At 43.8% G+C, this 16276-nt stretch overlaps 1 protein-coding gene and 1 long non-coding RNA gene across 26 annotated transcripts; one reads left to right on the top strand and one right to left on the bottom strand.

The window, feature by feature from the left end:
* The first annotated feature begins 1386 nt into the window (after positions 1–1386).
* On the top strand, positions 1387–9100 carry LOC125539173 (uncharacterized). 10 transcript variants are annotated; one of them, XM_087544545.1, is made up of 11 exons: positions 1387–2440; positions 2552–2940; positions 3023–3137; positions 3615–3699; positions 4186–4299; positions 5586–5657; positions 6698–7025; positions 7881–8110; positions 8199–8312; positions 8382–8452; positions 8547–9100. In XM_087544545.1, exons 3-7 carry the CDS (start codon positions 3029–3031, stop codon positions 6873–6875), a joined length of 558 nt encoding a protein of 185 aa, XP_087400671.1. In that variant the 5' UTR covers positions 1387–2440; positions 2552–2940; positions 3023–3028; the 3' UTR covers positions 6876–7025; positions 7881–8110; positions 8199–8312; positions 8382–8452; positions 8547–9100. The 10 variants fall into 10 exon arrangements, with proteins under 10 accessions (XP_087400671.1, XP_087400670.1, XP_087400666.1 ...); XM_087544544.1 differs by having other exon boundaries at positions 8199–8452; XM_087544540.1 differs by having other exon boundaries at positions 8382–9100.
* Positions 9101–9276: 176 nt separating this feature from the next.
* On the bottom strand, positions 9277–16050 carry LOC125539172 (uncharacterized). Of its 16 annotated transcripts, none has more exons than XR_015617097.1 (8): positions 15471–16049; positions 15315–15376; positions 14829–14889; positions 14629–14712; positions 13967–14540; positions 12633–13827; positions 10191–10392; positions 9277–9646 (listed from the first exon to the last, which is right to left on the bottom strand). It is a non-coding gene; the product is annotated as an uncharacterized LOC125539172 (long non-coding RNA). The 16 variants fall into 16 exon arrangements; XR_015617096.1 differs by having other exon boundaries at positions 14629–14739; XR_015617104.1 differs by having other exon boundaries at positions 14829–14921; positions 15467–16009.
* Between the last annotated feature and the right edge of the window lie 226 nt (positions 16051–16276).

Here is a 16276-nt window from a genome sequence, read left to right on the forward strand (position 1 = left end):
CCCGTATATGCTTCCGGATGCGCAAATACCTCCAAAGCGTTCATGCTATCAGATTCCATGATAATCTTGGTACATCCGATATTAGACGCTAGGATTATTCCACTTCGAATGGCCTTGATTTCTGCAGCTACTACGAATGATACGTGTGGTAATATCCAAGTTGCCGCTGCAATAAAGTTGCCGTGCTCATCGCTGGCTACAGCTCCGCAAGCTCCTGACATATTTTCAGCATGAAATGATGCGTCCACGTTAATCTTAACAGTCCCCTGGTTTGGTTTTTTCCACATATGATCATCCTTCCGGCAAGGGTGTTTCGGCGTACAGCTGCGAATAAAATTTGTAGCCAACATTCGAATAGTCATTGCTGTCCGTTGATAACGAATTGCCAATCCAACGCGAACCTTTCAACCTAAAAAGACATGACCCCTCCAAATCCTACATGAACTCCACACGCGAACGTGATCGATCCGGGCTGTCTGGGTTATATATATAATATACCATAATGTACTCGAGGACAAGAAACGAAAGCATCTCTAATTAACTCTCACTCTAGCCGCGCGCGTGGATACATCGAACCACCATGGACGCAAAGCTCCTACGTCACGACCGGAGCGACGAACAACAATCGATGGAGAGCCGGAACAAGCAGCCAACGGGTACGGTGACTGCCATGGATATGCTAGTCATGCTCTTCGTTCTGTGTATAGTCGGCCTACTTTTTGGGGTTCTTGCTCTGGGTCTCGTCGGCTTGGAGGCATCCCGGCGACCGGAGTTCTCCGTGGTCATGGACGGATTCTCCGACCTCGAGGACCACGTCGCGCGGATGTTCAATCTCACCATGGTTATCAACAACTTCAGGGGCAAGTCCGAGGTCTGCGTGGGCGGCGAGGCAGTGGTCTTGTACGGAGGAGTACCATGTTGTTGCCGCCGGTCTCCCTCCTTGCTCGCCGGAGCTCTACCTCTCTGTCTCACTAAGCTCTCACCCCCCACTCTCGAGGAAGAAGAAGACTAGAGGAGGAAGATGGACACAGGGACACAGGAAAATTTTCTTGGCGCACGTACGCCACCGTCGCTCAAACGGCGTCCTTTTTCCTTGAGCACAAACTCAATACACCCGGCCAGCGATACACAGAGGATCGGCGAGAGTTTATACTCACGCACGCACGCACGCACGCCGTGCCCACGGCGCTCCCACTCGCCCACGCCCCGCATCCCTCGCTATACCTGGCCCGCGCTCCCGTCACGCCCGCACGTGGACGACACGGCCACCAACAGCCTTGGACGCGGTCACACCTCCGGCTCCATCGCTAGCTAGAAACGACCCACGCGCACGCACGCGCAGTCACACACGCACACATAACCCATACATAGGTCGGACCATGCGCAGACTATGTCCAGACACACACTATGGGCATGGCTTGCTGCTAACATACCACTCGCCGGCTGCGGCGTGCAGGATCTGTGCGTGCCGCCTAAGTGTTCCACGAAGTTGGCCATTGTCGCCGCGAGCGGAGGGGTGGGTCTACCGAGGGAGCTGGCCGAGTGCATGGCCGAGGAGAAGCACGGTGGCGGCGCGGTGCAGGTAGAGGTTCGCGTCGTCTCGCCGAAGCACCGCTCATTCATGTCGTGCATGGCGCCGCTGGCTCGTGGTGCAGCGTCGCCGTCCCCATGCCAGGGCGTGTTTCTCTCCGATGAATCCAACGGCGTTAGGCGTACGGATGACCCGCCCAGCTTTCTGTTCTAACTTCTGAGAAAGCTTGTATGCCTTTGCCAGTTTGTCTGCATTTTCCTCTAATTTTCCCGTTGGTACATAATTCATGCATGTTAATGGAGCTCTTGGTTTGCAAAATATGCTATCGCCTATATGTACTTGGATCTAGCGATGAGCACGCTCCATCCTTTTGCATCGCCGTTCAGAACCTTCCTCGCAGTCAGGGTGTTACCATCCCGCCTTTTCCCTCCTTCGTCCTCCCCTTCTGCAGCCCAAGCCACGGCCTCTCCTGTGCGCCTCTGTTTTCCTCCCCGTCAAGACCAGGCAGAGGAGGAGCAGTGCGAGCCACGGAGATGACGAGGTGGTCGAGCTGCCTGTGGCGCCGTCGCCGTACCTCACGGCCCAGCTGGAGGTGTGTCGGCCGCAGAGACGGCAGAGGTCTCATCCGCTCGCTCTCTCGCCGCCATAGGAGGAGTGCGCGCAGGGGGAGTGGCGGGTCAAGATCCGGAGACGGCGGGGCGGCGACCATTCCCGTGAGGCCCGGCGGCGAGCAGAGCTCCTATTGCTGAGTGCCGAGGGGTCGAAGGGCGCTCCGGATCCGGATCCGGGCGAGGTGGCGGCCATGGCCGAGCTCGAGCTGCTTGGCGTCCCCGAGGGCGCCTCCTTCGACGAGATCCTGCGTGCCCCGTCGTCGCCTCCTGCAAGGATGACCCAGACGCCGTCGCCCAGGTCCCTCCTCCCTCCTCCCAAACTTCTCCTCCACTCCATGTTGTCCCCTTTCCACGTTTACTTATTGTTCAACTGAATCATTCGTTAAGAGGATCCTTTGATTGTCCCCAGAAGTTGCTAATTTAGGAGAAGAAGTCGCCTCCATCAAATTGGAAATGCATGAATGGCGACGTATGTATGATGCATCTTACGGTCTCATGCCCAGACCCTAAATTAATCTACTTCCTTACATAGCGAAGAAAAGCGAAGACCTGATGATCAGTAATTTGGGCAATTTGGTGCACAGTTGTTCGCATGTGATGAATCGAGTCTGTTAAAATAGTCTACTTTTGGCAGTAAGTGCGTTAGCTTATAGTGGTAGCATGATTTGAGGAGGAGGAGCGAGATTGAAAGATGGCAGCCAGTCCAACCACGTCGTCTCTTCATCCCTTTCTCCTTTTCGATCTTGGATTTGATCTGGACGCCGCCGTCGCCATGGTTGCCTCGCCGTCGTGGCTCAGGTGCCCATCCCTTTGCTTTCTGCGGTTCCCTTCCTAGCATGTGCATGTTCCTGATCTGTTTGTCTTTGCGCAATTGGACCAGGAGACGATGCGCTGTCTCGCGGCTGGACCGGAAAGGGAAGTAACCCATCTTCTCCTCTCCTTGGCAGCGACGCAGGCCAGCGACGAGGAGGCTTGCAATGGTGTGTGCCTAACAGGTGTGTGCTTTTTCTTAGTTGTCTGAATCTTGCTAAGGTTGGGATCTTTCTCTAGGATTGTAGTGAGCTTCCAGGAAGAGGTGAATGCAGCAGGACATGTGCCTTTTGGATTGGTCTGGTGCATTTGGATTGGTCCACTTGGCTCGTGTCTGTTTAGTCTTGTGTTTTTACTTGGCACCTTCATGTTTGCTTGCTGGGAAATGATGTTCTTTGTCGAGTAACATGTGAAAAAACAAAGGGTTCAGCTTGTTTGTGTTGGATTGATGCTTCTGAAAGAGAATAGGAAGAATGGCATGTTCATTGGCCTCTGTTGTTTGGTTTGGTCTGCCTAGGTTATTATGATTTGGTCTCCCTAGCCGTTGATCAATGCACTAAGCTAACGTTTATTATACTATCTATACAATTTCTGATGCACTTTCTTAGGCGACCTGACAATTCATATTTCCTCTAATATTCGTTTTGTTTATGTGTTCACAGAACATAGAAGACAAAACAGAGAAGAGAGACTACATGTTCTTGCAAGATGCAGTCGTGCTGCTGACAGGAACAATTTTATCTCAAGGTGCAAGGAGCAACACATCCCTGTAGAATACCATTACATTTTTTTCCTTTCATAATTTTCCATATATGAAGATACTATATTTCTTTTACCATTACATTTTTTCCTTCCATCATTTTTCACATATGGTTCCCCTTCTGCATGTTTGCCGTGGCTCGGTTATGAGGAGTCCTCCGTCTCACAGTCTGATGATAACCGATACACGTGAATTGCAAATTTAGTATTTTGTCAAACTCTAGCATCATCCCCACTCCTTCAGCGGCAGTGGCCGTCTCACCTCGCTCCTCATAGAAACCTCCCCGAATTATGCCATGTCGCCAAACCACTCGCCGTGGGATGCTTAACGTCGTGTTGGATTATGCCACACATGATTTAGGGCAACGACCCTGCCGCATAGGCCCAATAAGCAGACATTAATTAGCTTCATGCCTTCACCTTAATGTAGTCGAATAGTTAATTGCTGATTTTGTGGGGATCTTTTGTTGCCAGTTTCTTCATCCGACGAAGGATTTATAGTGGATGCACATCAATCTGGGAGGAATTATCAGGCACACGACCAGCGAGCGGTGACAGAAGCAACTTCTCCATTAGACTACATGGCAGGTAAGATTAAGACCTTTAGAGGTGAAAAGAAGTCTATGTGACATTGTTTTCTTCCATTTCTGTGAAGCGCCTTACCTAGAACCACGATCGTTTTGCGGTGAGAAACCATTTATTTCTCCTTTATCTTCTTGATGATTGTTTCTAATACATTTAATTTAAGAGAAAACATGGACATAAAGCTACATGGGAACACTTGATCCTAAACAGATTTTGTTTTAACGGAATGTATATGTTCTCAAACGGAGGGAATGAAAATCTCAATTAGATGAAATCTGGAGATCAAAAGAATGACCGGATGTGGTCTCCATTCCGTTTGGTGAGAAGTGAGACTTTGTTCCTTCCAGTTTGGAAAAAAAAACTACTGGTCAATCCTTATTTATCGGTGTTGCTGTCAATGGCAATATCCTGGCCTGGCGAGGAAATATGTATTATTTTGCGAACATTTCTGGTGTTGATCATCTGTTGTTCCGCGTAACCCAGTGGTGTTTTTCTGGTCTGTCGACGACATCGGTGTTGTTCTATTCGGATATGTTGGTGCGGTGTGTGTACGTGATGGGCATGCCGTTTCTATCGTTTGCTGCTGTTGTATAGCCATAAGTAGGAGAGCTGAGTTTAGCTGTGTTTCGTGCAATGGAGCTGTCTACTCCTGCCAATGGCAACCTTATGGGCCGGCAAGGTAAACTTTTGTCAGTATGCAAGCAGTTCTGGTGTTAATGATCTGCTATTCTTTGTAACGCCAATGGTGGGTTTTTGGTCTGTCAACGGCATTGATGTTGTTTCTATTCAGGTGTGTTGGTGCAGTGGGCATGTCGTTCGTGTCATTTTGCAAACATTTCTGGTACTATCGAATCTGCTATTCAGCCAATAGCATTACTGTAGCTTGGCAAGCGAAAAAAAATGTTGTTTTGCAAAATTTCTGCTATTATTGATCTGCTATTCTACATGACCCTAATGTCTGTTTTTCTGCTCTGTCCATGGCATTGATGTTTCTATTCGGATGTGTCGGTGTCTACGCCATGGGCACACGTTTTAAGTTGTTTGCCCTGCCCTATATCCATATGTAGAAGAGTCAAGTTTAGTAATGAAATTATCAGTTTTCCTGCCAATGGTTTATGGCCTGGGAAGGAAAACTTTATCATTTTGTCAATTTATTTTTTGACTTGCTTCTGATGCTCTTAGCATATTTCCTTGGCATTGCTTATGTGTATCAAATATCATCATGCACAAAGTTAAATAGTTTTATAAATTTATAATTTCCTGATCGGCGCTTTTTCTGCATATTTCAGTGTTGGTTCTCAGAAAGTGAAGCTCGCCTGCATGCACTTCCGCCAGTTCTATGAGGCAAAATGCAAAGAAGGGTCAGTACTCAGTACCTTATTATATATGCCGCACAGTAATTATTCTCCACTCTCTGTTGTTCACAATTTTTTTATGTAAACCTGCCAGCTTATTTTGTATTGTATGGCACTATATTTAGCTCATACCAATAAGTATTATAAAGAACGAACCTGCTGTTCACTTCATCTGCAATCACGTGATTGGTAGAACTTGGTTCATTATCTTAATACGCCTCCTATAACTTGTGGTTTCTAGACTTCTGCTTATACCATGACCGAGTTCTGCAAAACAGAGAAAATAATGTTTGTTCCTCTCTTATTCAAGTTAATACGATGTACTGGAGATTACTGTAAGACGAAAGAACAAATGATGATATTGTTAAACATTTTGAAAGAAGGACCTATTTGTTTAAGAGAAAACCATCGGCAATCCAGCGGTGCTGGCTGCTGGTTTTTGAACCCCTGGTTCTATCCAACATCAATGACAAATGAGCCTTTCTAACATATTTCTGCATTCACATACGTCAACTTATTATGGAATATGGTTTTCTGACCTGCGCATCAAAGCTTATGAGGGCAACTTAAGAATTGTAATACTTGCAGATGCGTTCAGACCTTGATGATTGGCTTCATACCATCGCATTGCTGTCTTATCTTACAGTTTTGTACAATATATAACTGCACCTGCCAGAAAGCATGTTCTTAAAAAGCATGTTCTAGATTCTTCTCTTTGGATTTGAGTTAAGTTTTATCTCCTGACCCTTTTTCGTTCTGATTGTTTCATGGTATCAAAGAAAACCAATGAATTTTTGGATGGGAAGGAGTGCTTCCACAGAAACTTTTTGACCTTCCGTCTAAGTGTACTGATTTTATACATAAAGTTAAATCTGGCACGACACTATTCTTGTATGATGTTGAGCACCGTAAGCTTCATGGGCAACTTCAAATGGAGCCATGAATATCATTCCTGATGCATATGCCTCGTCAGGGTTTCGGTATCTTGTCTGTTATGAATATGTTTTAGACATACCAAGCATAGTTATCTATTCCGTTTATTCCAGGGTCTCTATGAAATTTGTCAGTCACATGTCGTTGATAACCCAACTGGAGCATCTATCCTCCACTTATTCCATATTTCACGCTAATTTGTACCTTTCAGATGGTAAAAGGAAACTGTCAGCAATTTTCTGTAATGCTTTGAAAGTTGCCCTTCCTGGCATATTATCGGAGACAAACTAATACTTTTCCTGTTGTGTTCGCTAAATAGAGAAACGCTTTAAGAGGATTTGGTTTTGCAAGCCTTTGATGGAAAGTGAATTTGAAGATGCAGTACAGGATAATTAATGCTTCGCAAGAAACAAGTTTAGTTACGGTTTGACACATCAACAGGTCTGTTTCACAGTCTTCTGGTGTTATGTTAATTTACGTTAGCTACTGATCCCAGGGTGTTCCTTTGATACAGGTTGTAATTTGTAAAGCAGCATGCTTTATTATTTTAGTTAGCATTAAGCTAATCACAAATCACAAAAAATACACACGCGCACCCTTAAAGAATCGTATCTATATATGTTCCGCTCTTTACTTAATCTTGATGTTGCATATTGAACCTTATGTATATTTTCCTTGCATCTAAATTGTTGCTTTCTACTCAATATTGTGTGTATATGTCCATCTGTGCATAATATGTGGCCCAAATGATGTGATATGTTCTTTTAGCCATGAACCAATTTATGTAGCGAGGCTGACGATTTGACTGTAACATTTTTTCTCCTCTGGTTGAATACTGCGTCTTTTTTGAAATTGTCCTAAATGTTTTATAGCTCCTAAGTAATGTATTGTCGAAGCCGGTGGGAAAATATGATGTGTCTTAAGATAATTATAAATAACTGAATATATCAAAATGATAATGACATTGGATTAACTTTAGAAGAATATGCCAGAAGGTTTAACCTTCAATATTGTAGGTTTTCCTGATTGTCTGTCACCTTATTAGGAGACGACGACCGCTACCATGAATAGGTTTAAATGCCGCATTGCTTCCATTGGACAAATCATGATAGAAAACAAATGTGTCTAAACTTATAACATAAACTACTGCTGCTTTGTTGTTTTTATCGAGGATGTTTTCTTTAAGCATATGCTAATCACACACTATCTCCTATTTCACTTAGATTATTCATAGGGCTCCAGGGATAACCACATTATTTTCACTTACATGTTCCTGATTCCTTCGCCGTCTCGCAGCTGGATCGGTGGGTGGCGACACGTTCGCTGTTTGGTCGAGCCGTCCACGTCGCTGTTGCTGCCGTCCAGGATGAGCTGCTCAGCCTGCTACTCCACGAGACTCCTTAGCAACAGCTGAAGAGAGGTTTCATGGGAACAAGCACCCATCGTTGTTGTCGCCGTTAGCACCGTCCCTTAACTGCGACCCTTTGGACCCTTTGCTGATCCAGCTCCCAGATGGTCAGTGCCTGGTATAATTCCCCTTCTCTTCACCTTCTCCAACCCCTGTAGTTTCAAGTCCTGTTCTGATCCTATTTGTAATGATATTACTTGGCATAGGGGAAGGGAAGTGGTTTCTCTCTGTCGAGGAGGACAAACAGAGATAGAGGAGGCAGATGTGATATGCTTGGCATTATGCTGTGAGGATAGAGGGCCATGGATCTGGATGTGGAGGTCAGTGGCAGTATCGATGCCTTTTTCCTCTTCTACTCGATTCCTTGACCTGTTTCCTTTCACTGTTAGATTGTGAAAGTCCATGTGACGTTCGTGTCAAGATGAGCGGCCGTTCCTGCTGACATTGTGTCAACTAGATGGTTGTATTCTTAAAACTTATCAATCAATTGGAGTCGGTTTCTATAATTGTTTTCCCTTCAGAAGTTTTTAACCTGCTTAATGCTTATTGTTCAGAATTTTAGGTGCTCTTTTGTCAGAGACCGCTTGATGGTTTGGTTGGAACTCTATGATTTAGCCTATTATTGGTGGCAACTAATTAGGCATCGATACTGTGAATCAGTAAACACTTGCAACAGGACTATTTTTTTAACTTCCGGACATTTTTATTTATGTGAAAAATACTTTGTTCTATCCTTTTTTATGTGTACTAATGTGTCTTTTTCTCTATCCTTTTTCCTGTATACTAATGTGTCTTTATTTAGTGCAATGCCGAGGTTTCCTCCATGCTTCCATACAATGTCGGAGTACATCAGATGTTGCAGTCTGTTCATCCTGGATAGTGCTGAGGATGAATACAAACTTATATGTAATTGGTTGGTGCTTGCTTTACATAAGACGGCCACTGTTCCACTTCTGTTTTTTTTTACTTGGTCCTGTACATGTCTACCGTGTTGTAGTTAAAGTTTCTGATGTACACTTGTTCCAGCCACAAACATGGAAGCAAGTTGTTCCTATAAACCCATGATACCCACAAACATTTTTAGATCAATATTTACAAGTGTCATGTCGATCATTACTCACAAACCCAGCCACAGCCATATGCTAAACATGAATTTCTACTAACTTAGCATTATCTGCTTGACCAAACGTTTGGACCGGCACCCTCGCGTCAAGGCGCGATATAAATCTAGTTGGATATTACTAGAGTTTTGAACGTTCGTATGCAACCCAGATGAGCACCAGATGTCAAAAAAGAAAGAATATACTTAATAGAACTGCATCGGTAGGATCTTGTTGGATTTACAAAAGATTAAGCTCATTGACAACCATGCACTTACATTAAAAATCTCTATAGATCATTCACAACTTTTTCACCATGGTGAGAGGAGCATTTGAGGCTTTTCTAATACAATGATTATAACTTTCCTACATAACATGCTAATAGAGCCTTAACTTCTCTGTGAGAGCTTCAAAAAATGAGACTCATGGAAGGCTTAGTTTGATCTTGCGGTCTGCATCTTTGCCACAAAATAAGTGATACCCGCTTCTTTGTCAGAACGTTATCTTCAGTACCAAGAGCATTTCCAATTTTTGAAGGAAAAATCTCTAGAAATCTGCAAAAGACGGAAAAATGGTTAAAGGACGTAGCTTAAGAGCACAGTTCTTATATTTAACTTTAACATTATGAAGATCTCAGTCCACAGTGAAAATTAGACATGCAAAAAACAATTAGTTCATCTGCAGCAAGACACAATGCGTAACCTTTGATAACAAAACTACAGGTTTTATCATTATATATCTGATTCACCTCATGAATACCTTCATTTAGTCATACAGGGGACAAATTAATCAACACATGGAGCCTGTGTTTGGAGTTGACGGCCACCTCAAGGCGTTCACGACCGCTAGCGAGATTATAAACAGAAATTATGCTGGTAATGGAGAGTAATAAACATGGTGACTACGCATGTGTCGATCAACAATCCTGAGTCTCATGTCATGCATGTTAAAGATTATTGTTACCATCTTGTATCCATAAGATGGAATAAAGCTTATTCAGTTTGAATTCTGATTGCTATTTTTTTATCATGCAAACTACCACTACATACACCAGAGAACTTTTTTGCATACAAGATGCATGCAAGATCACAAGCATACCATCTATGTGTAAGTAGGTTGCACGCCATTTCGAATCCTCATCGAACTTCACCAATTTTGCTTCAATAATATTGCAATTCACTTTCCTAAATCCTCTACAAGATCCTCGGCATCACAATGCCTCTGATGTCCAAGTGACCAATTTTACAAGCATCCAGGCAAAGTCACCCATGACTGAAATCTTAATCCACGCACCACTAACCTGCACATGAAAGCATTTTCGACAATCAGGGAAAATATACAATGGCATATCTTGACAACGAAAGGAAAGCTACAAGCATGCAATGCTCAGAAGGAACACTACACTCTTCCAGGTTCTCACTGTAACTTAGTTTAGTAATGCACGAGCATGAAACAAATGGCACTAATTCTACCAAATCATGTGTCATTTGCATAAACTATCATGTAGATACTACGTGTAAGATTGAGAAGTTTCTGCTGCAACCAAGAGAGCACCACAGAGGAAAATGGGTGGGCGATCAGAGAGGAAGAAAATGAGAAAGCAATAAGAAGGGAACAAGAGTGGGGGCTAGCGGCCGGGAGAATTGGCGGCGGCTCACCTCGGCTCATCTTGTCTTGTAAGTTTGTGTACCAAACCATGTAGATTATGAGTCGATACAAATGAACATAGAGAGAACTAATCAACTACAAAGGAAATATAAACTCACCAATTTATCCCTCTAAACAAATTGGCAATATCATTCAAAGAAAGTAAGGGGCTAAGCATGTCTAAAATAATTTTAGGAGCATAATTGCAACACCAAATACCACTTCCAATGATTTGGCAAATAAAAACTTACAAGATTATTATTAATACCACTTCCAATGATTTGGCAAATAAAAACTTACAAGATTATTATTAAGGAAAAACTATTTAAATTGAATCACAACATTGTAAAATACAAGCATATTATCACACCATCATATGTTGTAAGAAATACTGTAATCAAAAGCAAGAATGCACTTGAACTGAAACACTGTTATCGTCGTCGTTATTATTGCTACCTAGAAGCATACATGAGGAAATATATAGGCGCTTATGTCTTGCTTCTCTCACATTTAATACTTTACCCTTGAGAGGAAACACACCATAGTAGTGGTCCCTTCCTACTACATCTATGCCAGCCATATGCAAAGAAAACAGGCTGAACTCTTCAGTATGAGAGTGAAATTGCATACAATGGCATTTAATAGGTCCGCGTTACTCACAGCTAGAGCCTTTGTTAAATCTCATTCAGTAAGGATCAAGGTGCACTTGTCATGTTATAAACAACACGTGATAAATTAAAGATGAACATATGGAATAAAAAAGTATGGGTGCCAAGGCATTACTGAATTAATTCATTACACATATAGTCTATAGATTTTGTCAAACAATCAGACATCAGCAGAACAATTTAGAAGAGAGAAGTATATTAAGAAAATATAAATAACCAAAGGAAGCACATAAAAGAATGAGAATCATATCCCTAAACAGAAGTATATTTCAGAAAAAATAATGTAAAACCAAAGTTGTTCGATCAATTCAAGCTCACAGGCTAATATTTGAAACTCCAGCAATACACTTCAGTGCAAATGTATAAGCATTAAATTGGACCAATTCAGTTCACATGGTTTGAAAAACTGCCGTCAGTGGTAATCTTTTAAATGCATACTTGATTAGTTTTATAAAGCTTAGGAACTAAAATCTGGGTAACCACCAGAGATACACTTGCTCGCAGAAATAATTTGGTAACTACAAAGTGGATTTTTCCTCTCAACTCATCAGATAACTTGTCTGCATGAAACAAAACAAAAACTTAAATCCCCAAATATCTATAGGTCAAAGAAGGGGGGTGACAACTCAGAGGACTGAATGAGTAACCCATGATACACCTTCTCTACTCATCGAAAAATGGTTTATGTCCCAACTTATGTTACCTCTCAAATCGATACATAGGTTAGGTTTTCTGGGTTGGAATAGATAAACATATTCAAATATAGTGTGCAGCCCATGAATAAAATGCTTATGAATTTCTCTAGTGCCTTTTCATATTAGCTTTCCATGTCATTTATCAGGCAATATGTTATATAGTGCCATTTCGTAGCAGCTGAGCTTCCACATCACAGAGCACAGAAATTCTATTGAAACACTGCTCTATCTCAACATGGATTAGAACACACAGCAGACCGAAACTTCCACATCTAAAAACACATCAGACCAAACTACTTGGACATACAAAACAAACGAGAATTAGAAAGTGGTCCTAAGAAAAAAAATTACAGAATGTACAACTGTACATGCAGCAATGAGAACACAAACAAGCATATATTGTAAACTTCAAATAACCTCTTCGGGTAGGACACTTAGTCTCATGATCTCTCAAAACTACAGACTCACAGAAATCACACACTGAGAAGAACACAACGAACAGAAAGAAGTAAAAATTGATTGGAACTTACACTCCCATGCGCTCCCCACCCGCGCCCTTGCGGCTTCCTCCAGTGGAAATTTACTGGCAGAGAAACAAAGTGGAAATTAAACCACAGGATTAGGGTTGCTCACATCCTCCCATGCGCCAGCAGCTATCTCGCGGCTTCCTCCATTGGAAGATTGGTATTAGACACATCATTGACTCACTCAAACCCACGCACGACACTCAGAATTGGATCTGAAACACAAGCTGCACCTCAATGGGGTGCTATGGCTGCTGCCACTCTCCACGGCTAGGAGAGGCGCTGGCTTCTCCCCGTTGGTGCACCCAATTTCCACGCCTCCTCGTCCGCGTCAGCTACTACTGCCTACTTCCCAGGACGAATTTTCTCCGTCTTCTTCCTGACTGCCGCGGTTCCGGGCAGAATACGTGGAAGTGGAACACTCGATCGGCAGAAAATAAAATACAAATCCTCAACAAAAAGATAAGACTCAGTAGTCAGTACGGCACCTGCACACCCACCCACCACAGAGCCGCCACGACCACCACAAGGCGGCCGACATCGAGGCCAGCCGCCACATTGCCCCGCCTGCCCGCCGATCACCACGCTGACTGCTCACCGAATCGCCCGAACTAAATAGAACGGGAAGTTGGCCGCCAGCACCGAGGGAAGCCGCTCGCCAGGCACTAATCTCGCTCAAGACTTGAAACATTTTTTTTCCAAAAATATATGAAAGGAACGGGAGTGGAATCTCCTCCTAATCCCCACGACCAGCTAACCGATCGGCGAAAAGTAAAATTACTACGGCACCAGTAGAATTTTACGTCAGTAGAGCTATGTGTTGGTTTATTTGAGCCCGTGTCCGCCAGTCTATCGACCAGGGTGAGGAATAAGTTATTCTTCACCCATATATATACCACGGCATAGATTTGTACATATATATCAATGCATGTGAGTTGCTATGTTGACTATACTCACCAAAGACAAAGACAAGATGCCTCTGCCTTTGACATTAAAACCATTATGCCACAGTTACTTTGGATCAAATTTGCATCGGAATAATAGTATTTGCACTGGTTAACTGCATTATGTGCAGCCACAAGAATCAAGTCTCTCTCGTCAAAAAATCATGTATTAGGCAGTGCCACGAATGTTGAAGTTTGTTGCATAATTTTTCCTTTAGCAACAGAGCCCTGTGTCACTTTTTGTGCTTCACCAGTCCCTGCCAATCAAAAGCGGCAATCCGATAAGGCATTTCCATGAACACTTTTGCAATCACTAATTGAAATATACAAGGTGATAAAATTGTTCACGTATTTGCACAACAACCAGAGAGTATAATAAAAGTAGAAGTTCTCTACCTGGAATCAAAAAGTTTGATCTCTTGTAGGTCCTTAATGGAGATGAATTTTCTTGAAGGGCATCCCACTGGTCACTTGGCATTCTTAGGCACTATGCATGCATCGTACTGCCCCTCATATCCCAGACTTGACTCATGTCGTATGAAGGTGACTCTGAACACAGACCATAAGAAACAAGGCTTGCAAACAAAAAGCATGAAAAGCAAAGTTTGAATCTGGAGTTCACATCCATAAGCCTTCTAGCCATCAAGTGTCAACTGCTACTGCTATCCGGCCACTACTATTTAAACCATGGACACTATACCATCCAAAAAGTTGCTCCCAGCCAAACCTATTGTTACTCCAATATCAGGTTTCTTCACTCAAAAAAAGTCAACCTTGCTGCACAACAATCTGATGAAAGCCCACGTCAACAAAAGAACATCGAATTGCAGACTTCAGCATGCAGCCGTGGCAATTCCAGGATTGTTGCTGCTGCTACTGACGAAGGGACACCACTCCCAGATGAAGTATCAGCAAACTCCTCAAATTTTATGAACGAACATGAATATGATTTCCGCATCTTCTCTCAACTCTGAAGTAAAATAGAACAAAGATGCATCAATACTGGAATTCACCGCTTATAGGAAGCATTAGTTCTCTTCTATGTCACTAGTTCATACCATTGGAAGTAGCTTAGCTCTCACCCTCTGTTATACGACAACCTATCCATGTTCATAAGAAGGCAAGGCTCCTCTCTGTCTACTCTGCACGTATGTGCACGCATTATCTGACTACACGGTATTCATGGATGACGGATCATCAGCACTAAAGAGAGGACACTTCGAAATACAGCTCGGCATAATTAGTGTACCACTCGCACCTAGACTTCCCATCTTCCAAGATTTTGATGGAACAAGCTTCTTCTTCGTGAGCATCAGAGTCTTGCGTCTCGAAAATAACAATAGAGAAGGCACTGCTATCAGTTAACAACTTTTAAACAAGAGTGAAATATGACAGTTAAAGAATGAAGAGCTGCCAACTTACACATTTTTAAGCAAATCACTTAACGAGGCACTTTGATAGCACACAAATCTTTCAATTTCTCAATTCTTAAAACCGATATTGCATTTTCAGGAGCAAAATTTGGTTCTTCCAACACGCAAAAGAGAAATAGGAGACCACGGCATAGATTTGGATAAATAGATCACATGATACTGATGAGGTAGGTAAAATTCATGAGGAACCAATTCCCAACACTAAGTTCAGGTTAAACAACACCCTTAAATCTGACCTAAACACACTTATATCTTAGTTAGAATTTTGGAGGTGCAACAGAAACCTGAATTGAGAGGAAAACAATTCTTGCCTTATCAATTTTGTCTTGCTCCTCCTCCCTCACGTACTCAAATCCAAGATCCTCCACTCCAACTACAAGTAATCATCATTCAGACATGAGAAGTGCAGACCAACGTATATGGGAGAGAAAGAGTAGATCATGGGAGAAAGAAAGAGATGTACCTACATGCCGACCAGAGACAGGGACGAGGATGGACTGGGACGGGAGTCGCTGCAGCCGGCGTCGTGGTCAAGCGGCTTGGTGGACTCAACGGCGTAGGCGGCCCTGATGGCCTGGTGTGAGCTGCCACGTGCGTCGGGGCATGACTCCAGGCCGACGGCCTCGGTGACGCGCGAGAGCGGGCAGGAGGCGTCAAGGATGAGCGCCAGGGGCGCCGGAGCCGCGCCGGCGTCCATGACGGCGCCGTGCGCTTGCGACAGTGGCGGCTAGGGTTAGGCACGGGCGCACAAGGAGGAGGCGAGCGTCGAATCGAGTTGGTGGAGGAGATAGGCCGGATCGAGGAGAACATGAGGGAGTGCTGGGCGGCGCCGGAGACCGCCGGCAACGGCCGGAATCGGCCGGCGGCCGAGAGAGGATCGAGAGAGAGAGAGAGCGCTCGAGAGAAACGGGAGGGATAGGCGTGCCTGCGAGGCCATTTCTTTTTCCTCTTTCCTTGCATAGTAAAAACGCACAGTAAAATCAACACAGAAAAGTGGACAGGTGGAGTACGCGAGCTAGCGCCCTTGATGCGCACGTTAATGTTTTGGATGGATGATTATGGTGTGACTATCGATTCCTCATGTAATGAAATTTTATCACGGGTTAGAGTGAGAGAACTTGTGCAAGCAACGCATACGGAGGCGGCTGTAGCGGAAGTTGTGACAAATGCCTCATCAATGGTTTCAGCAGTGGGGGCTGCCGGGCAAGAGGCTGATGTGCCCCTGGGAGCCGTGGGAGGGGATGCAGGAGAGGTGGTTGTTGTATCTTCTCTT

The sequence above is a fragment of the Triticum urartu genome, chromosome 2A (genome assembly GCF_056163025.1).
Source record: "Triticum urartu cultivar PI428250 chromosome 2A, HENAU_Tu73, whole genome shotgun sequence".
Lineage (NCBI taxonomy): Eukaryota > Viridiplantae > Streptophyta > Magnoliopsida > Poales > Poaceae > Triticum > Triticum urartu.